This window comes from Staurois parvus, unplaced genomic scaffold, assembly GCF_062004578.1.
Source record: "Staurois parvus isolate SC_StPar_1 unplaced genomic scaffold, SC_StPar_1.0 ptg000021l, whole genome shotgun sequence".
Classification (NCBI taxonomy): domain Eukaryota; kingdom Metazoa; phylum Chordata; class Amphibia; order Anura; family Ranidae; genus Staurois; species Staurois parvus.
Window position 1 is genome coordinate 7,726,146 of NW_028317817.1, and position 23,760 is coordinate 7,749,905.

General features: G+C 41.6%; 1 protein-coding gene across 1 annotated transcript in view; it reads left to right on the top strand.

Annotated features, from left to right (window-relative positions):
- Positions 1–23,760, top strand: part of AZI2 (5-azacytidine induced 2) — a 74,054-nt gene that overhangs the window by 47,544 nt on the left and 2,750 nt on the right. Inside the window, exon 7 of the mRNA XM_089690803.1 lies at positions 15,632–15,756. Within this exon, the coding sequence (XP_089546929.1) occupies positions 15,632–15,756 (125 nt within the window). The remainder of the gene's footprint in view (positions 1–15,631; positions 15,757–23,760) is intronic.

The following is a 23,760-nucleotide window of genomic DNA, read 5'->3' on the forward strand; positions in this document are numbered from 1 at the left end:
TCGATAGATCTGCAAGACGCATACCTACATGTCCCGATAAGAGAAGATTCCAGGAGATTCCTGAGGTTTGCGCTGGAAGGAGAAAAGGGTCCGGTGCTATTTCAGTTCAACACACTCCCCTTCGGCCTGTCGTCGGCCCCGAGGATATTCACCAAGATTTTAGCGGAGCCTTTAAGAGTTTTGAGACTGGAAGGGATAAACATTATCCCCTATTTGGACGGCCTGCTTTTATTTGCGGACACAGAGGGAGGCCTGAGATCGCACATCGAACGTACGATATCTTTTCTGGAAAGTTTGGGGTGGCTTATCAACAGTCACAGCTAACCCCCTCCAAGAGGATTACGTACTTGGGGTACGTCCTGGACTCCGCACAGGCCCGATCGTACCTAACATCAGAAAAAGCCCTCAACCTGCGGCAGGACACAAGGGCCCTCCGGAGGATGTCGACTTGCACGGTCAGGACCGCGATGAGAATAATCGGGCGGATGACAGCGGCAATACCAGGGGTGCAATGGGCGCAACTTCACTCCAGGGTGCTGCAAAATCACACCCTTTCCCACTGGGACGGCAGCCGAGCAGGTCTGAGTTCCAGGATCCGCATCACGCACGAAGTGAAGGAATCGCTAAGGTGGTGGGGAAGCAGCCTCACCTTGGAACGAGGAAGAAGTTGGAGGCTGGCCAACCCACTGCGGATCACCACGGATGCAAGCATGACTGGTTGGGGCGCCCATATGGAAGACGGCCTGGCCCAGGGCACGTGGAGTGCAGTAGACTCCAGCAGGTCGTCAAATTACAGGGAGCTGTTGGCAGTTTTCAAGGCACTTACGACCTTTCAGGAAAAGATAAGGGGGAGAGGTGTCCAGATTCTCTCCGACAATACCACTGCAGTGGCGTATTTGAACAGGCAGGGAGGCACAAGGTCCCCAAGGCTGATGGAGTTGGCCGGATCCCTCCTGAGCTGGGCGGAGGAAAACCTGGAGTTCATCACGGCAGTACATCTGAAAGGGGACCTGAACCAGTTGGCGGATCAACTGAGCCGAAGAGAGGTCATCCAGACAGAATGGTGCCTCAGCCAGTCAGCGTTCGATCAGATTTGCGCCAGGTGGGGCTCCCCCTCTATCGATCTATTTGCCAACGGCCAGAACACAAAGCGGGAAAGGTACTTCTGCCTGCAGAAGGACCCCAAAAGCGAGGGGATAGATGCGCTAGCCCAGCAGTGGGAAGGAGACCTCCTTTATGCCTTCCCTCCATTCAGACTACTGCCGAAGGTGATTCAGAAGATCCGGGTGTCTCAAGCCAAAGTTATTCTGATCGCGCCATTCTGGCCCAAGAGATCTTGGTTCTCCCGGTTGAAGGAGCTCAGTTTAGCAGACCCTTGGATGATACCACCCACACGCGATTTACTCAACCAAGGGAGGGTGATGCATCCTCATCCAGAAAGGCTGTCCTTAGCGGCGTGGCTTCTGAGCGGGACAGGCTAGCGGAAAAGGGGCTCTCGGCAAGAGTGGTCGCCACCCTTTTGGATGGCCGGAAGAGGTCGACGAACGCCTTGTACGACAAGGTCTGGAAGAAGTTTTCCGCCTGGAAGGTCAGAAACGAAGCACCGGGCACGCCCATTTTGCATACAGTTCTTGAATTCCTTCAAGCCGGGGCGGATAAGAGTCTGGCCGCCAATACCCTCAAAGTACAGGTAGCGGCTCTGTCGAACTTTCTCGAGCTGAGGTTGGCGGCAGACCCATTAGTAATCAGATTCCTGAGGGCTATCTCCAGGCGCCGTGCCCCGTCCTTGCCAAAACTTCCAACATGGGACCTGGGCACAGTCCTGAAGAGCTTTCAGCGGGGGCCTTTCGAACCGCTGGATGAATGTTCGCTCAGATCTTTGACTCTTAAAACCATCCTCCTCACGGCACTAGTTTCTGCCCGCAGGGTCAGCGAGTTGCATGCCCTTTCAGTGATCGAGCCGTACTGCACCATCTTATTGGATAGAATCATCCTCCGCACGGACGCGGCCTTCCTACCTAAGGTCGCGTCACACTTCCATAGATCTCAGGAAATAGTAATACCTTCCCTGGAGGCCGATCCGGGCAGCGCGGAGGACTGTAGCAGGTTAGACGTAAGACGGTGTTTGATCACGTACATCGAACGCACAAAGACATGGAGACACTCGTCCCGGCTTTTCGTCCTATTCCAGGGACCAAGGAAGGGGGACGGTGCCTCCAAGGGCACCATCGCCAGATGGATCAGGGAGGCAGTTTCGGAAGGTTACAAGTCGGCAGGCCTGTCACCACCGCCCGGCCTAAAAGCCCACTCCACAAGGGCCACTGCGGCCTCCTGGGCGGAAAAAGGGGGGGCCTCCCCCGGACAGATCTGCAGAGCCGCGACGTGGTCCAGTTTCGCCACCTTCACTAAGCATTACAGGCTGGATCTGATCGGCAGCAAGGACCAGGCATTTGGCAGGAAGGTCCTACAAGCAGGATGCCCGCCCTAATGTACGTATTTCTATTCTACTCCTCTCAAGTGAGCTGTCCTAGAAGATGACTCGGGAAAACGCAGTTATTTACCTGTTAACTGTATTTCCAGGAATCTTCTAGGACAGCGTAACTCCCCCCCGATTACTGTTTGATCACACAATTATGTGCAGGTATGTTGCGAACCTATGGGGGATATCTTTATTACTGGTTTTCTTCTTTGTTTTTCTCCTAGGCCTTCGGTCATATTCTTATACTGGGGGCCAATGGGAGAGAGGACACCTATAAAGGGGAAAAAAAGGTGGAGCGGGTGTTTCCTGGGAGGAGCCCTATCTCTCAAGTGAGCTGTCCTAGAAGATTCCTGGAAATACAGTTAACAGGTAAATAACTGCGTTTTCTTTCCTGCAACGCATGGTTGCAGGAATAAAAATTGCAGATGTGTTAGTCTGCTGTCAATCAACATATTAGGAAATCGCTGTGACAGCAAACACTTCTACAACCTATACAAAATCAATGCGCTAAAGATACGGGGGCAGGCATTACCCAGTACATACAGTGGATATAAAAAGTCTACACACACCTGTTAAAATGTCAGGTTTCTGTGATGTAAAAAAATGAGACAAAGATAAATAATTTCAGGACTTTTTCCACTTTTAATGTAACCTATAAACTGTACAACTCAGTTGAACAACAAACTGAAATCTTTTAGGTGGAGGGAAGTAAAAATAAAAAACGAAAATACTATGGTTGCATAAGTGTGCACACCCTCAAACTAATAATTTGTTGAAGCACCTTTTGATTTTATTCTAGCATTCAGTCTTCTTGGGTATGAGTCTATCAGCATGGCACATCTTGACTTGGTAATATTTGCCCACTCTGCCTTGCAAAAACACTCCAAATCTGTCAGATTGCGAGGGCATCTCCCGTGCACAGCCCTCTTCAGATCACCCCACTGTTTTTCATCAGATTCAGGTCTGGGCTCTGGCTGGGCCATTCCAAAACTTTCACCTTCTTCTGGTGAAGCCATTGCTTTAATTTGGATGTATGCTTTGGGTCATTGTCATGCTGAAAGATAAAGTTTCTCTTCATGTTCAGCTTTTTAGCAGAAGTCTGAAGATTTTGTGCCAATATTGACTGGTATTTGGAACTGTTCATAATTCCCTCTACCTTGACTAAGGGCCCAGTTCCAGCTGAAGAAAAAAAGCCCCAAAGCATGATGCTGCCACCACCATGCTTCACCATGGGTATGGTGTTCTTTTGGTGATGTGCAGTGTTGTTTTTGTGCCAAACATATCTTTTTGAATTATGGCCAAAAAGTTCAACCTTGGTTTCATCAGACCATAACACGTTTTCCCACATGCTTTTGGGAGACTTCAGATGTGTTTTTGCAAAATTAAGCCGGGCTTGGATTTTTTCCTTCGTAAGAAAAGGCTTCCATCTTGCCACTCTACCCCATAGCCCAGACATATGAAGAATATGGGAGATTGTAGTCACATGTACCACACAGCCAGTAATTGCAAGATATTCCTGCAGTTCCCTTAATGTTGCTGTAGGTCTCTTGGTAGCCTCCCAGACCAGTTTTCTTCTCGTCTTTTCATCAGTTTTGGAGGGACGTCCAGTTCTTGGTAATGTCACTGTTGCGCCATATTTTCTCCACTTGAGAATGACTGTCTTCCATGGTATATCTAATGCAACAGTGTAAAGAGTTCCATAGGAATACATAGTCACACATTTTTCTTCGTTTTTCTTCCACTTTTGCGTTAAAAAAAGCAGGAGCAGTGTGAAAGCAGCCTTATGTTTCTTAGATCACTTTTTTTTTCTGTGGTTAGATGTTCCTTCTTTAGCCACATTTAGCATTTTCTAATTGAATCCTGGATGCAAAGAATTATGTTATTTCTAAAATGAAACTAAACTGAACACCCCTAAACACTAACTTGAAATGACACCATTGGGAAATCATTATCCGCTTATATGCTTGTTTAGAAATGTCCTGTAAATGCAGATTTGACACTGCCAATGTGGATGAAGCTTTAATAATAGGTCTCCATGTTGCAGTACAGTATAGTGTAGCTATGTTAAAGTGATATTAAAGGCAGTTAAAAAACATAAAAAAAACAAAACAAAATAGCAAACATGTCATACTTACCTGCTCTGTGCAGTGGCTTTGCACAGAGAGCAGTCCCAGTCCCGAACCTCCCCTTCTTGGGTTCCCCACCAAAGCCCTTGGCCACTTCCCTCCTACCCCCAGAGCAAGCAGCTTGCTATGGGGGCACCCAAGCAGGCTTGCTCCTGAGCTGCTGCACTGTGTGTTCATTCACACACAGAGCTGCGGCCCCACCCCCTCTCTTTTCCTTATTGGCTCACTGGCTGTGGTTGACAGCCAATGGCTCCCACTGCCATCTCAATGTCAACCAATAATGAGGGAGTGTCCCCAGAGAGCTGAGGCTCTTGTGCACATCTCTGGATTGGGATGGGGCTCAGGTAAGTATTAGGGGGCTGCTGCACACACAATGATTTTTTTTTACCTTTATGCATAGAATGCATAAAGGTAAAAAACCTTACGTCTTTTCAACCACTTTTAAGCAGTCAAAATCCAGCTTTGGCTTTAACTTATAAAGACATTTTTTTATAAGAGCCCTTAGAATTATAAGGAGACATTCAGCAGTAGGTGACAAGTAGTCCTTGAAAAGAAATTCCCATTAACAGTCATTTCTAGATGTTTGTGTCCGTCCCATAACTTTTGTGTGATATCTGCTGACAGAGAAACTGATCTGTGGGCACAATGAACAGTCTTTCTATGCCAATTTGAAATATTTATTAATGTTTTTGTAGGCAATATGAACTCTTGATATGAGTCATGCGTCCAAACAGGGATTGATAATATGATCGTACATCATGATTCAGATTTAGGGCTGCCCTGTAACCTCAGCTGTGGTTCAAGGCTTTGATGGTAATAACTGTTAATTGCTCATTGTATTAGGTAGTCTTTTTTAATATATTACTGTGTGTTCCATAGGCGCATTTGCTGAAGGCGTGTGATATTCTAGATGACTGTACCCCTGTTGTACAAATGAATCATACTACACACAGTGTTTAACAATTATAACATAAAAGCTGAACTTCAGGTAAATAAAAATGACAGTTTAGGAATGGGTTAATTTAAAATGTTTATTTAAAAGTAAATATTATATGTATCTATATTTGACTTTGCATTATTAGCCTTTTGCAGTCTCCTGTACAGCAAAGCTGAGACTGGAAGGAGAAGAAGCAGAACAATGATTCAAGTAAATATTTGCATTTGAAAAACCGCAGCACAAATATTGCGTGGCATACACAACTGCAACACCCACCATTTAATTCTCTAGGGCCTCTGCATAACAAAAAAAAATATATATGTAATATTATTATTATTATTATTATTTTTTTTTCTGTGTGTGTGTGTATATGTAATATAAAGTGTGTGTGTGTGTGTGTGTGTGTGTATAGATAGATGTGTGCGTACACACACAGGAGGATGTTTGGGTCTGCTCTGTGTAAAAGTGCAAAACCATTGCACAGAGCAGGTAAGTATGACATGGTTGTTTAAAAAAAAAACAAAAAAAAAACTTTTGGTAACACTCTCTCGCTATAGATATAGATATATATAGATACATACATACATACATACATACATACATACATACATTTTATATATAGATATAGAGAGAGAGAGAGAGAGAGTGAGAGAGTTAAAAAAAAATTTTTTTTCATAAATAAACATGTCATACCTGCTCTGTGCAATGGTTTTACACAGAGCAGACCCAAACCTTCTCCTCCCAGTCTCAGTGTGTGTGTGTGTGTGTGTGTGTGTGTGTGTGTGTATGTATGTATATATATATATATGTGTATATATAATAAAATCTGTGTGAGTTTGGGGGCTCTAAGTAATTTTTCTAGAAACAAAATGATTTTTACATGTAGGAGAGAAGTATCCGAAAAGGCTTGGTCTTCGTATGATTACAAGAGAGCCTGATTTTTTGAATGTTCATGAAAACATGAACTGTCTGTGTTGCCGAAAACATCCAATATGTTTTTTTTTTTTTTTTTTTTTAATTTTAAGCTTGTACAGCAGAACGGCACATGAAAGGATGAAGCCGATGCATGCCTTTAAACCACAGGCCTTGGCTTTTGCATTTCTTCTTGATTTTCACAGTTTTATCCACAAGGGGGAGTGCTAGTACTTCATATTGCCATCAACTTCATTAGTAACTTTCTGTTTTCTTCTGAGGCGAATTAAAAAAAAAAAGATGCAAAGCACTAAAAATAAATTAGAACAAATGATCTGTGCTGCAGATTGTGCAGTTTTACTTGCCTTACAGAAACATCTGTTTGCCTCTGAAAACCCCAAAGTGTTTTGAACATAGGTGTAAACCTCTTAATTAACAACCTGAGGCCTAAAAAAAGCTGGAATTTTTTATGTTTATCTTCAAATTCTTAGTGGTTTGCTAAAGTGAAATATGTTTTTTGTTTTTTTTTGTTTTGTTTTAAATATGTTTACCATTAATATTTAGTCTTAGTATTTTTATTGATTTTAAAATGTAGCACAGTTATAAATACGATCTAGACACAGTAATAAATATAGCAGTAATGAATTACATATTAAACAAAGATATCTGTAATATAATAATACAATTTAAAATCATTATTAAGTGTTCATGCATGGCAAGACCACTTAATGTTATTTCACATATATATATTCTTATTATTATAGCCAAATTTACCACCCTAACTCCTCCCACAGTTTTTACACTACATAGACAGTAATATACCGAAACGTGCGGATTGTTCCCGATTGGTGTGCTATTACTTTGTGGAACGTTTCGCCGAATGGTTTACGAAATATCTGCATTTTTGTGGTGAAATTGGTCCCATAGGAATGAATGGCGGAATGTTCAAAACTACAGTGGGAGCTGACAAAAGGTAGAGTGTGAACTGAAAAATCAGGACATGATTTGTAAACTGCCACCACTCCCTCATTTTCAAGCCCACCTACACAAATCTTACATGAAAACGTTCAGCTATCCCTGCTGCCACTAAAAATGTCCACGGCTAAGCCATAGTCCTGATAGTTTTCACAATATGACCATTTGTTTGCAACGCAGCCCATTGACATTCATTGAAACTCCACTCTAGCCACCTCAAATTTGAAGGGCAATTTCTAAACTGCGACTGTGCCTTCATTTTTAATATTTCAGAGACATACTATGCATCAAAATGTAGGTCTGGGTCTTGTGATTCTCACAATATAAAGCTCTTCAGTGTAGGAGTTATAATTTTTAAACTACAACCGTTTGAATATGGCAACCGCCAGTGAAGTGAGCAAGTTGGAGCAGTTTGTTTTTAACCGCTCTTCTCTGCCCTTGCTGTAGAGTGAGTTGCCATAGGAACCCAGGTGTGTGAGCAGGCAGCAGAGTGACAAAAGCTAGAGTGTGAGTTGTAGACTACTGGTGGAGGCGAGAACACTTCACACAATTTCCCCAGAAATTGTAGCTTTTCTAGTTTTATATAAATCTTGTTTAAATGAGAACTGTTTTTGGATATCACTCTTGCCACACTGTTTCTATTCAGAATTTATATAGAAAATACTTAAAGTAGTTCTAAATGCTAAATGTTTTTTACCTTCATGTATTCTCTGCATTAAGGTAAAAATCTGCTGTGTGCAGTCCCCCCCCTAATACTTGCCTGAGCCCGATCTCAATCCAGCAATGTACACGAGAGCAGCGTCTCTCTCCCTCTTCATTGACTTAGAGACAATGGCGGGAAGCAATGTCAATCACAGCCGGTGAGCATTTTCACCTGGTGCGTTTTTTGGAAAGGGTGAGGGATTTTTTGGTGCGTTTTTTTTTAAATCTGCCTAGCAACAAGAATAATTTAAAAAAAAAAACGCTGGTGAAAAAAAAAACGCAATGCAGAAACAAGTCAAACGCAACCTGCATAGGTGTGAACCTAGCCTAAGGAATTCTAAGGTATACCTAAAGCCTGGATGATGTTGTATTGCTACAGTTCAACAGGAGGAGTGGGCTGGGTCTGTTCTTTGACATGGGAAAGTGATTTGATATGAGAAAGATTTGATGATGCAAAATGCTATGTACTGTTTGTAGTGGCTGCACCAAAAAATATATTTTATTGGATTTTTTTTTATCCTTTACAATTGTCGGCAGCATAATAAACCAAAGTTTGAACTTTTTAGAGGGAATTGAACTTGGAGAAAAAAGAGCAATGAATGTTTGTGTTCATTGATTGTTCTCTGGCCACATTTTCCACCAGACCTAAAAGGATCTGTTTCCTTAATTACACTTTAGCAATGATTTTTGATGGTTTGTGGTCAAGTAACTGGCTAATTGGCCACCACTTACCTCTGAAAAGAAAGGGAAATGACCATCCGGTAGCTCAGAAAAGAACCTAGACACTGAAAACATCAGATAACGGCAACATTTTTACTTTTTTACTCCTTGCATTTTGTGATATTTTGGTATGAAATGTGCGCTCTGAATTTTCTGATGTCCAGATATGTTTTGTTGCCTTTATATAGTCTGAAACTTCTCTTTTTTTTTTTTTTTTTTTTTCTTTTTCTGCTCTTGCTAATGCATTCTTGTTTGCCTGTTGAGGACTCATTCATGCTTGCCTTGCCACATTTCACTGCCGTTGTTATGTGATCACATTTTTTTTAATGCAACCCCAACGCACCTGCCTGATGGATGTGCATTGCTGTGAAAACTTCATAGAAGATCCTTTATACATAAATCTGTTTGAGTTTGTAGGTATTCATGTCACTGTTTGAGTTATAACTTATCAAATTACAAGTACTGCAAAGGAAAAGCTTTTAGTAAATCAACCCCACAGTGTAGTAACACCTGACCCTGTTATACCTTTAGGCCTCTTTCACATGGGGCAGAGTACGTTAAGACCAGCAGGGGATCTGTCCTCCGATTTCAGGCTGAATAGAGCAGAACAGGCTGATGACCTGTCCATGTCCACTCAGTTTCTGCAGAGTGGACACAGAGCCCGCTCTGCTCTGTGGGCGGCTGGGAGTAAATGGACTCCGCTGTCTGTTTACACCGGACTGCCCTCCAATCTGCCTAGAAAAAGCATCCCCTTCTGTTTTTTTTTTTTTTTGTTTTGTTTTTTTTAGTGGATGGGATCAGATTGGAGGTAGGCAGGTGTAAATGGACACGTGCCCATTTACACCTGCCAGTCCGATCCTCTGGACTGTCCAATCGGGTCCATCTGAAAAACTGACAGGTGGACCTCATCAAACCCTTCATGTGAAAGTGCTTACTGGTGCATTGCTACATTTAATCATTGCATACAGCAGGTGTGTACTTGAAGCATGAGATGGGTAGAGTTTGCCCTTGTTATGCTGTAAAAGTACAGTGGGTATAGAAAAGCATCCCCCCCCCCCCCTTTAACCACATTTTGTTCATTTTGTTGCTTTTCAGCTTGAAATGAAGACACAGGTTATATCAAATTTGTGTTGTTCCTCTAAAAAAAAATTGAAGAAAAGTGAATATTAGACTGTTCAAAAAAATAGCAGTGTTTGTATTCTTCTTTACAAACTCAAACATTCACTATATAAACTGAAAAATGTTTGAAGATTTTGCTTTCCTTTGAATCACTTAATTAATATTTCGTTGTATAAGCACTGTTTCTGAGAACTGCTGTACATCTGTGTTGCATGGAGTCAACCAACTTCTGGCACCTGTGAACAGGTATTCCAGCCCAGGATGATTGGACTACATTCCACAGTTCTTCTCTATTTCTTGGTTTTGCCTCAGAAACGGCATTTTTTATGTCACCCCACAAGTTTTCTATTGGATTAAGATCCGGAGATTGGGCTGGCCACTCCATAACGTCAATCTTGTTGGTCTGGAACCAAGATGTTGCACGTTTACTGGTGTGTTTGGGGTCGTTGTCTTGTTGAAACACCCATTTCAAGGGCATTTCCTCTTCAGCATAAGGCAGCATGACCTCTTCAAGTGTTCTGATGTATTCAAACTGATCCATGATCCCTGGTATGCGATAAATAGGCCCAACACCGTAGTATGAGAAACATCCCCATATCATGATGCTTACGCAACCATGCTTCACTGTCTTCACAGTGTACTGTGGCTTGAATTCAGTGTTTAGGGGTCATCTGAAAAACTGTCTCCGGTCACTAGACCCAAAAAGAACAATCTTACTTTCATCAGTTCACAAAATGTTGCGCCATTTCTCTTTAGGCCAGTCAATGTGCTCTTTGGCAAATTGTAACCTCTTCAGCACGTCTTTTTTTCAACAGTGGGACTTTGCGGGGGCTTCTTGCAGATAGCTTGGCTTCACATAGGCGTCTTCTAATTGTAACAGTACTCACAGGTAACTTTAGACCTTCTTTGATCTTCCTGGAGCTGATTGTTGGCTGAGTCCTTGCCATTTTGGCTATTCTTCTATCCATTCGAATGGTAGTTTTTCGCTTTCTTCCACGTCTTCCAGGTTTTGGTTGCCATTTTAAAGCATTTGTGATCATTTTAGCTGAGCAGCCTATCATTTTCTGCACTACTTTGTTTTCCCCTCTCCAATCAACTTTTTAATCAAGGTACGCTGCTCTTCTGAACAATGTCTGGAACGACCCATATTCCTCAGAATTTCAGAGCTGCCACCAGCATGTACAACATTTGCTGCTTTCCTTTCTTAAATAAGGGCAATAATTGCCACCTGTTTTTCAAAGAATGAATGACCTCACTAATAGAACTCCACACTGCTATTATTTTGAACATGCCCCTTTCAATTAGTGATTCAATTACACAGAATCAGCAGCATGCATGTCATGACTGTTGGGTCTGTTGGATTTCTATTACTCTACTATACCTGCTAGTAAATTATTTTCCATGTAAAAATATTTCTACCAAAAACCGTGATTGATCAGGTTAGTGATGTCTGACTGCTATTATTTTGAACACAACTGTATATCACCAACATGTCAAAAAAATGTTTCTACAAATTCAAAAACAGAATCACTGAGTTGGAAAAAGGATCACTCCCTCCTAAAAAGGACTTAAACTCAATCAGATGTAGCTAATCACCTCAATGGTCATTTGACTTTCAACTGTGGTAAGCTGTGGTCATTTTGATTAGCTCAGCTTAAAAAGAGCTTACCTGGAGCATTTCAGTCCCTGATATGAGTGGCAAGACACGGTCAATAGATCTCCGGGATAAAAGTTGTGGGCAGGCACAAGTCAGGAGATGGATGTGGTTGTTTTAAAGTGAGGGTGATGCTTTTCTATACAAACTTTAGCTGCTTTGGCTAGGTTGTATAACAATGATGGTTAGTGGTGACTGCCGTGGTGGTTGTTTCCAATCCTGTCCAGCTAATTACTACTAATTGGGGTCTTAGTGGATAGCTTTTTCTCATATCACTGTAACAACGTTGTTGTTTGTCAGTATATATGCTTTTTATTTACCTTTCAATAAACTCCCTTGGGAAGATGCGCTAGACCAGTGTGCCCTTTTTTTCTGTTTTTTTTTCTGTTGATGGGCGAAAGAGGGGGCTGGTGGAGTGAGGGGCAGCTAAACACTGTTAATGTAACTTGTCACAAGGGGAATAATAACATAGGTTTTCTTACATACAGGATACAATTGACCATTCACTAAACCTATAAACTTCTCAAGCTAACTGCACTGTGTTAGATTTACTGATCACACCAGTAGGGCTTGTGTTGGGGTTTTGTGTGTATTCCGCATGCAATTGAGATCAACTTGAGATAATTTTGAGATGCTTTGGAGGTACTTTTGACATCCTTTTAAGCTGCTTCAAGCTAATTTTGCATTCCTGTAGGCTTACATGGGGGAAAAAAGCAGTTCTGTCTGTGTACACAAACCTTAAATCTGGCCACACATGGATCAAAATTCACCTGGGACCAGCCAAGATCCTATCCATGTATGGGCAGGCTGATTGTAGCAAAGTGGATCCATCATTTGAATTGATTCTAACCAGCCTGTTGGATTTTTTACATTCAATTACTGCCAGTGGCTATAACAGTTAGAAGTAATCCTTGTGTTCCTTCAGCCCGGAAGACTCCCCATGTGCCCCCCGCCTCACAGAACGTAATAGTACTGCGGGAGGCATTCCCCCATCAACACTGGCTATGTTGATGGGAAAATCAGGGTCATCTATGGGCTGTATTAGTCATAAACTTAAAGCAAGACCGTGCTTTGCATGATCATGTCTACCAAGGAAGAGGTTTACTTCAACCCTTCCATCACCAGCAACATATACTTTCATTTTCTTTACTCCACTGCCAACTCTTTTGGCTGGAGGGAATACCCAGTGCTTCCATATTTCCGGGTCAGTTTTCACACTACTTTATTATACATCTCCAAGATACACCCATTCTTAACCTCGGAAACTACTAAGCAACGTATTCGCTGCCTTCTTATCTCTCGCCTTGACTACTGTAACTCCCTCCTCATTGGCCTACCTCATCGCAGGCTATCCCCTCTTCAATCTATCATGAATGCTGCTGCCAGACTCATCCACCTTACTTACCGTTCTGTATCTGCCACCCCTCTCTGCCAATCAGTCCATTGGCTTCCCATTGCCCAACGGATAAAATTCAAAACATTAACAATAACCTATAAAGCCATTTATAAGACTGCCCCAAATTACATCACCGATCTTGTCTCCAAATATCACCCAAACCATACTCTCTGTTCCTTGCACGACCTCCTGCTCTCTAGCTGCCTTGTCTCCTCCTCCCATGCTCGTCTCCTGGACTTCTCCAGAGCTTCCCCCATCCTCTGGAACGCGCTACCCCAATTTATCAGACTATCGCCTCATCTGCTCAGTGTTAGGTGATCTCTGAAAACCGATCTCTTCAGGGAAGCCTATCCTGCCCTCAGCTAATAATGGAATCTTCTACTCCTCCTACCAGTCCATCACCCACAGTTACTACCTTTTTGTACCAAGAGCTCCTCCCGCTTAGATTGTAAGCTCCAAGGAGCAGGGCCCTCCTAACCCTCTTGTATTGTTGCTGTATTTTCTCCCTTTATATTGTAAAGCCCTGAGCAAACTATTGGCGCTATATAAATCTTGTATTATAATAATAATTATCTGTCTAGTAAGAGTATCTGGATCGCAAGCCTGGGTATACACTAGTAGAATTTGTGTTTTGATATTTTTCATTGTAAGTATGTTGGAAGACTGTTTTCTTCATTTTTCTAATCTTTGTTTTTGACCACAGTGATGAGACAATTCAAAGAAACAGGATGGAAATTTTTTCTCGACTGTATGATTTTTCTAACAGCGTATGCTTTTTTGCATACAAATAAAGTCCAGTCATTCCAAAATCAAATGTTAAAAGCAAACAAAATCTTGAACTACTTTTCAAAAACATTCTTAACTCTGAGATTTTTCGTATGAATTTTTGTTCGAAACTCTACTTGTGTATACCCAGCTTTCCAGCAGATCACAAAAAAACGTTCACATATTTTAACTGTCATTAGCTGTTTGAAGTTTAGCTTTAACTCCTTGTTCACAAAGCAACACTATGTGTATGAAAAATGTCTCCTACTTGCAAATAAAACAGTATTTTAAAAGCCTTAGAATGAAATAAACCTAAAACACCTTTGTATATCATTACAGGAAAGAAAGACAGTATATAAATGATAAAATAAAGATGATGCAGAAAAACCTGTATCTTAACTGCTTGCCACCTACCCACACTACATTTACTGTGGGCAGATGGCACAGCCACGCTGGATCAGGTATATGTACGCGATCCAGCTTCTCCCAGATTCAGGATGTGTTCCCCTGCTGCGGCTGTTACTGGCTACAGCACGATTTTGTCAGCAGGTCCCAACCACTAATTGTGACTGTGGAACTGCTGATTGGCTGTAGCCAATCATGGCACAGAATCCCATGTTTACAAACAGAGCTCTGTACACAATTCAGTGATTTGGCTGTTTCTTCTCCCTGCAAAGCATGGAGAAAAAAAACAGCCGAATCTTCGTAAAAGCAGCCCATATTAGACACCTAACACTTGATAGGCACACAGGTAACCCTTTGATTGCCTGTTGATGTTAACCTCTTCACAGCCAGTGTCATTAGCACAGTGAGAGTGTACAATATTATATCTGATCACTGTACTGGTGTCACTATTGATGCCCGTGTCGGTTAGTCTATTAGTGTACCTCCCAGCGAGGGCTTGTTGGTGCCAGATTACCCGCTGCAGTATCATAGTCCCACTTTAAGATGCTGATCATTACCAATACCAGTATAGCATCATAGCTGCATAAACTCCAGTTTAATATTGTTTGTAGACACTATATAACTTTCACACAAACCAATAATATACTTCTTCTTTTTTTTTTTTTTTTTTTTTTACTAAAGACATGTAGCAGAATACATTTTGGTCTGAAGTCATGAAGAAATTTGATTTTTTTTTTTTTTTTTTATTGAATATATGTTATAACAGAAAGTAGAAAATGTGGGGTTTTTTTCAAAATTCTCTGTCTTATTTAGTTTTTATGTAATAAAAAATAGAAAAAATGGTGATCAAATACCACCAACCGAAAGCTCTGTTTGCGTGAAAAAAGTGATATAAAATAATTTGTTTATAGTGTTGTATGACTGAACCCTTTCCAGTTAAAGTAGTGCAGTGCTGAATGGCATCAAATGGCCTGGTCATGAAGGGGGTACAACCTTCTGGAGGTCAAGTGGTTAAATTACTTGGTTTATATTCAGCAGTTCCATTTTAACTGTTTGGTAAAGCAACTGATCTCTAAAACATGTACATAAACTATTGTTTGTTCTCGGATTTTCATCATAAAAACAATAAAATGGATAGTTTGTTATTGTGTTTCTTTTAAGCCAAAATGCTTTTTGCTTTTCACGTATATAATTAACATGCTGTGCTTTTAGAGAACAGATTAGAAATACATTTGCAGCAGTTCACCTAGACATTGGAGTTTAATGAATTATCGTATATCCATTTATATGTTTTATATGTTTAGTGCTATTAACTCTTTACAACAGTCCATAAAATAAGAAATTGTCAGTATGACTGCTGGTAGATCGAGGTTAAAGTGAAGATGAAATGAAGATGCTACTGGGCAGCAAATGAAAGCTTTCTCTTTTCTGTCTTTACCAGCGAGATCAGCGCGCGGCAGGCGTACTGGGAGCTGAAGAAGGAAATGTCTAATTTACATCTAGTGACTGAAGTACAAGCTGAGGTGCTAAGAAAGCTGAAAGGAACAGTGGCTGCAACCAAGAAAGGCAAGTCACATTGCCTACTGTAATAGGACTACTCGAAACCCCCAATCCTTGCAATGCCATTTAAAGAGCAAGTGGCTATCATATCTCATCAGAATCTCGCTGCGTGAGGCTGATGCGTCTGAGTAGATTAGAGCTGCAGCCTACCCGGTTTCTGGTTTGGCTTCTGTCTCATACTGGTCAAGTTCACACATAAAGGTGTTGCTGATGTGTTTTTCTGCTGTGCTGTATTCAGTTCCCCCTTGTGGCTTTTTTTTCTCAGCCAGCCTTAAGTGTACAGGCAGAGGTGTTAACAGTTTATTTGTATTTGACCTTTTACCATATCTGCCTCATGTAAAAACAATGCACACATTTCACATATTAATGCCGGTTGCATTCTTTGATGGTCATTGTCATCTGCCAGGTCTATTTTTTCGTCTTGGAAAAACACAACACTGATAAATAGCAGGCTTTTTTTTTTTTTTTTAATATAAATTAACTGCACGATAATACTACATGCACTTATGATTTATATGCAAAATCCTTTATATTCCCCCCCCCCCCTTTTTCTAGAACTTGTTTTAGGTTTAACCGAATAACAACTTTGTGATTTGATATTTTATTTTTTTAATTGATTTTGTTGATGTTTGTTTTTTAATTTTACCTAAAATAATTTGTAATTCTGATTTATCTGATAAAGGTTTAGATTTTGGGAATTTTTTTTTTTTCTTTTTGTGGTTGTGTTTTTTTTTTTTTTTTTTTTTTTTTTTCTTGCATAATTTAACTGTGTATTACATAGCTTTGTTTCTCACAGTAAACAAAGCAACAGTATCCTTTTTTAAAATTTTAAAAGTTAAAATTGTTCCTTCCTCTGATTTATTATTACACAGGATTTATATAGTGCCAACAGTTTGCTCAGCACTTTACAACATAACAGTAGACAATACAGCAGGGCCCTGTAGAGCTTACAATCTAGTTTCACTTTGTCACAGAGGCTTGACTTTTGATAACTTCATAGGAAAGCCCTGCCAACAACAAATCCTCTGCTTTCAAAGCCAGTAAAGGCCTCATTGGATGGAGGTGGTTGCTAGAGTTCCACTATCAATACATGGGAATTCAGCAGAAACAAACAGAAGTTTTCCCAGCACATCAGCTGGTCTTCAAAATTAAAACAAAATGGCACTGTCTAACAATTTGTGTAGAGGGTTTTAGTTGCATACATTTGCAAATATATGTGGCATCCTCACTGCCTCTTCAAGGTCCCTCTGTATAATGCAGTCTTAACTCTTATATTTGAAAGTGTCCCATTTAAAGCATATATAGCATTGCATAAATTAAAGGCAGGTATGCTTAGAGGCAGCCCATCCCACCTCAAAGACACAGGGACACATTAGAAGCCCTGCACATGCACAATGACAGCTGAAAGCATCCAGTGTGTCCAAACGCTAATTCCAGTGAGCATGCTGTACTAAAATGGCAATAACTCCTATTTTATAGCTTGATTATGAAGTAAAGTACACATGGAAGGGATTTGCAAAACACAAAAGGTTTTCCAGCACACTTGCAAGCTAACCTGCTAAAAATCAAAATGGTCCATTTTAACAATTTGCATTAAACAAGGTTTTGGTTGCATACATTTACAAACATGTGGAAGATTCAGTGCCTCATCAAGACCACTCTGTAAACTGCAATCCTAACTCTAATATTTGAAAGTCTCCATGGTAGAGTGTATATATAGCAATGCATACATTCAGGTTAGGTATGCCCCTGCAGACAGCCAATTCCTCCTTAAAAGTGCAGGGACAAATTAGAAGCCCTGCAAAGCACCATGCCAGTGGAAGCCATCCAGTGTTCCCCACACCAATTCCAGTGAGCATTGGACTCTAACTGGATGGGGAAGGGGGTGGTTGGTGTAGCTCTGCTATCAATACATGGGAAATCAGGCCCCAGAAATGGGGTACTTCGGATGTGGACATCCTAGCCTCCAGATACAATAACAAACTACGTCCTGTTTGTATCCAGAACCAGGGATCCTTTACTTCTGGCCTCGGATTCTCTAGTTATTGCCTAGTCTCAGTTCAGTCTATACCTTCCCTTCACTAATCATTCTACCTCGCCTTCACCACAAAATAGAGCAATAGAGGAAGACTGATTCTTCTAGCACAGAATTGGCCCAGGAGATCTTGGTACACAGATATATTCCTTGCAGTCGACCCCTGGCCTCTTCCCATCAGGCGAAATATGCTATAGCAGGGTCCTCTATTCCACCCTACTTCAGTGTCTAGCTTTATTGGCATGGCTGTTGAAACCCTGTTCTTAAAGCGTAGTAGAGTTTCTTAGTCTGTGATCCCTACTTTGCTTATGGCAAGAAGAGCCACTTTCAGTAACATTTAGTATCATACCTGGAAATCTTACTTCTTCTGGTGTAAGCATAATCAGTTCAGTATTAGAAATTACTCTGCCTCACATTTTGGCCTTCCTACAACCAGGTCTTGAACTGAATATAGCTCTTAGCACCTTGAAAGGGCAGGTATCAGCCTTATTCACTTTTTTTCAAGGTCTTTGGCTGTGCACTCCCTTGTAAAAACCTTTATCCAAGGTGTTTCTCATGTCAGGCTCTTCTTGCAGCACCCAATGCTTTCTTGAGACCTTCAGTTGGTTCTCCCTGCCTTGCAGAAAGCTCTCTTTGAACGCGGCAGGGATATTCCCTTGAAAGATTCATGCCAGCAAAGTAGCCTTTTTGGATGCTATAGCATCTGTCAGACCTGTTTCTGAATTAGCGGCCCGCTCCAATAAAGAGCCTTTACTCACACTATACAACATTAGGGTTGGATTATGCCAAGACCATCTTTTCTTCCAAAGATGGTTTTATCATTCCACCTCAATGAGAACATGTTCTGCCAGACTTGTGGCCTGCTGCTGACCATCCAGAGGAAGTGTCTCTACCATGCCTGGATGTAGTCAGAGCCATTAGAGGGTACCTAAAAGCTACTGCTTCTTATAAACAGATTCTTTCTTCTGGACCTCTCAAGGGGCATCCTGCTTCCAAATCCACCATTTCACAGTGTTTAAGAAATTTAATTTCAAGAGTTTAAGCTCAAAACCAAATGCCTCTGTCTGCGCTGCTTAGCGTCCACTCTACCAGATCTGTTCATGTTTCATGGGCCTTTAGGCACCCAGTCTCAGTTGCCCAACTCTGTAAGAAGACGTCCAATGGTGTATGAGTAAACTGCCTGTCATCCCACTAGAATGTCGGTCTGTCTCCCCAGGTGCCAGGGAGTATAGACTCCCCTGGCCTGCTTGCAGTCACAGTTATGGCCTGCACTGCGCACCCGCCCTTTTCACTATACTTCCCTGTCTGCAAATACATGAAAGCCTTGGAGCAAACTGGGATCGCTGTCCTTTTGAGCATGACACAGCCTGTTCCGCAGTTTCCTGCTCTGCATATGGTATTTTACCTGGGAAACATTGGGTGCACACGGCCTGGTTATGGCAAGTTTCTCCTGCTGGGACACACACTCTCCTCTGTGTTGACCTGGCTCAGGTGTTCTGATTCATGGGGCATGTGGCAGGCCAGTCGCTGGGTGACTTAGGGTTCCAGGGACAGTGCCTCCTTTACGTGTGTGTGTGGGGGCTTTTTGGTGCTGCCTTTCCCAGTAACTCACTCTGCCCTGCCTATAAATCATCCCCTTCCATACAAGCCTCACCTCACTCCTTCACATTAGGCTTTGGATGTCTCAGAGTCTGCTTTGACTTTTTGACTTCTTCCACTCTCCCATGGACAGGTTTGTTTCTCACATTGAGAGGGTTTTCATCACAGAAATAGTCTAAGAAACGCCTTCCCTGGCTGTTGTCCTTTGAGCCCTCTGGTGGCAGATGCAGAGTTGCACCCTTTAGGTAACAGAGGAGGTGCCATTGGCAAAGCTGACAAAAAAAAGTATTGGCTGTTATCAATTCCTGAGAGAAACTCTTCAAATTGTGGAGACCCCTTCCTCTTTTAAGGACTCTGCTATTCTCTTTGTCTCAAGTTTGACAAAGGAGCGCACGTCCGCCTTTCCCGGTCAGCGCATGCTTGAAACGCATCACAGTGCACCTTGGGTATCTGATGTCATCACGGCCATGCCGCCGCTACGTTCCAGTGTGCGTTTCACCCGGCTCTGAGGGAGGACGTGCACGTTGGCCGGCCTCACAGCTGTTCCCCTGCAGCCACCACACTGCTCCAGCGTCACGCTGACTTCTCCATTACCCACACACATGACTGCTCTCACCCTGGATACCCACCTACTGATGGTTACACCAACCACGGTTTTTATGCTTATACTTACCTTATCTATGTGAGTGTTCCTACCTATATACCTGAATAAAGAGATATATATATATTGCACTTAGAGGTGCTTCTCTCCTTCTCTCATCCTACAGTCTATTTGATAGCCTTGCCCTCAATGCTACACGGACCCCCCTATCCCAAGCTCATCTTCCTTATACAGCCATAACTACCACCATTACCCCAAACCAGGATTACCCAGGACTTCTAGCAGAGTTTGAATTTGTCATCTTTAACCACTTCCCGACCGGCCGTTGCATATAAACGGCCGGACGGTGGCACTGCAGGGTTGGGTGGCCGTTTCTAAATGGCCTCCCCGCACCCTGCTTGTGCGCACTCCCTGGGAGCGCGCAGCACCGCGATCCGGTGCCCGCTGTGTCCTCCAGACACAGTGAAACACCGATCGTCGGACGGGACCTCTGTATGAGGTCCCGATCATGTGATCACTGATTGGCCAATCAGTGATCACATGCAAAGTAGTAAGCAAGATGTCACTTCTGACATCATTGCTTACTACGTGTGAAATCTGTGAATGATCACAGAGGTCACATGGTACAAGGCTATTCACAACAGCCTTGTACCATGTGACAAGCTGTGACCAATCATAGCTCACTCAGTACTTCTCAATGAGTGCAAGAATGCAGACAGAGAAGGAGAAATGATTGCTTTTACATCCTATATGGGTGTAAAAGCAATCGGTGTGTAAAAAAAAAAAAAAAAAAAAATCTTCATCACCCCACACCATGGTGACACTGTACTGCTAGGGTGACAGTATGTAAAAAAAAAAAAAAAAATGTAAAAAAAAAATGTTTAAAAATTATAATTTTTGGTTATAAACTAGTTTGGATTTTTTTTTTTACTAAAAAGATAATGGAATAAATTTTGGCCAATATTTATGATGAAATATTATTTATTTGCAAAATGTTATAAAAAAACACTTTTTTTCAAAACTTTTGGACTTTTTCATTTACATAGCAAAAAAAATAAAAATCCCAGCGGTGAATAAATACCACCAAAATAAAGCTTTATCTGTCTCAAAAAAATGGTAAAAAATTAATTTGGGTACAGTGTTCCATGACCGCGCAATTGTCATTCAAAGTGTGATAGCACTGAAAGCTGAAAATTGCCCTGGTCAGAAAGGGGGTAAAAGTGTCCGGTCTGGAAGTGGTTAAAAACAGAAGATTTTTGTACTCGCCGTAAAGTCCTTTTTACTCTGCGTTTAATTGAAAAACATAGACCCCACCCTCAAATATGTGTGCATGACATGTTTGCCTTAATGCTATGTACTACTTGTTACTAACTAAGTTGGTTGGTGCAGTGTTGGAGGGGTTGGCCATCAGTAGGGGCTGCCCCTGGGTTTTCTTTTGTGTGTACCTAGCATCCTACTCCTATAGATAGTAACATATATTCCATTTGTCAAGATGTAAAGAACCTTCAATGAACACAGAGAAAAGGATTTTATTTTTCTTAGCTACCAGATAAAGCTCCTAGCTACTTTTTAGATTTGTAGTTATATCTAGTTACAGCCTGTTGAGAAAAACCTATGTATTCATGTCAATTCCATTACATAACCTGAAAACAAGAAGAAGTGAATGGCTCATTAAAGTGACTCGTCTCTTATCAGAAGGCTCAGTCTGAGGATTCAATCTGGGGAAAAAAAGAGCTGCAAAGCAAGCATTATCTGGCAAGCTATGCAATAAACCTATAATGCCTAGTAATCCATTGTCAAGTAATAGTGGTTTTAAAGGTATGGGTTTTTTTTGGTTTTTTTTACCTTCATGCATTCTATGCATGAAGGTAAAAAAACCTTCTGAGTGGAGCTCCAGCCCCCCCTCATGCTTAACTAACCCCAATCTTGATCCAGCGATGTGCACAGAAACAGGGGCTCTCTCTGCTCTTTCCCTTCTCATTGGCTCAGACACAGCAGCGGGAGCCATTGGCTCTCAATGCTCTCAATTACAGTCAGTGAGAAGGGAGTGGGGGGGCGGAGCCGAGCCGCACTCTGTATGTCTTATAGAGCCAGTTTGGGAGTGAGCACGCAGGTGTGCCACAACAGGAAGCTGCTTCCTATGGTGGCAGACCAAGAGGAGGAGGAGCCAGGAGCACCGGCGGGGGACCCCAGAAGAGAAGAATCAGGGCTGCTCTGTTCAAAACCATTGCACAGAGCAGGCAAGTATAAAATTTTTGTTATTTTTTGAAAGTAAAAAAATCAAGGTTTACAATCACTTTCAGTATATACATACATATACAGGGGTTAGCGAAAAATAAGGAAATGCTACATGATTTACAGGTGTGAAAGTGACATGTTTCGCATTGAAAGCAGAAGTGATGTAACATTCTTTTGCTTCCACTGTGTGATGAGACACCTAGCTAACAGGTGGGAAGCTTCACTTTCAGCTTTCACTGCGTGCGCTGCTAGTAATATGGAGTTATGTCCGAGTTTACGGAGCTTCAAAGAGGGCAAATTGTTGGTGCTCACTTAGCTTGGGCCTCTGTGACTGAAGTTGCCAATTTATTTGCCGCGTCGAGAGGTACAGTATCCAAAGGTTTATGACTGCATATACAGTTTCTAGGAAAATGTCGTCTGATCAGCATAAGCATAGTCGACCTGGTCAACTGACTGAAGTCAAAAGGACACTGCACAGGGTTGTGACCTGGAATAAAAAAATTTCTGTAAAAGTGACTGCAGAGCTCAATCTCAGTCTTCATGTATTACTAGCACTGCGTGCAGTAAATAACGAAAGCGAGGCTTTCTACCTGTAAGCTAGGTGTCTCATCACACAGTGGAAACCAAAGAATGTTACTTCACGTCCACTTTTAAGGTGCAACATGCCGTCCCTTTCACACCTGCAAATCAAGTAGTGTTTCCATTTTTTGTCTAACCCCTGTATGTATGTGTGTTTCAATTAAGAAAATTGACCAAAAGCTATTCTAGTTTCTCCTAACAGAACATTGGAAAGTGTAGGAGTACTGTACCAAACAATTGGCCAGTGCAAGGCTTTTGTTTTGCCTTTTAGTAACAAAAGCCTTTTTTTTTTTTTAAATCCTATTTAAGAACAGAATTTGAATCTCACAAATACATATCCATTTGCACTCACCTCTGTGTACCTTTTTTTTTAACCTCCTAAAGAATAAGTCAGATGTCATGGCCCACCAGTGCATTCACAGATTCTTGCTTGCTTTAGTCACAACTTCTTCTACTAAACATCCATCTGAAGTGTTTATTATGCTTTGTGTATATCTTGAATTATTTTGTTAACTGGAATTTTTTTTTTTAGAAATTTTATTACAGGAGCCTTTATTTTTTTTTTTTAGCAACACAATTATGGAGAAGCCGATGTTTTGATATTAATGCTGCATATTTTTCAAGTCACTGGACACTTCATTAGGACTGGGTCATACAGGCTCTTTATGTTTGTAATTTTTTACATTCATATCATATGAGTCGGTACTATAATATGTAACATATGGCTAACATTAGTTGTGGAGCACGTTCATGCTGCAGCTGAAACTAAAAGCTGGGAGTCAATGTAAAGGTGGGTATATAACATTTAAAAAAAGAGATGTGCTAATACTTGCTTAGACCTCTCACAAAAATATCAGCAGTGACACCATTTCTTTGAAATAGCTATTCCACGAATGAACTATCAACTAAAAAAACTATAGTAATGACATTTGTAAGCTAAGGTCTGAGAACTTTGACT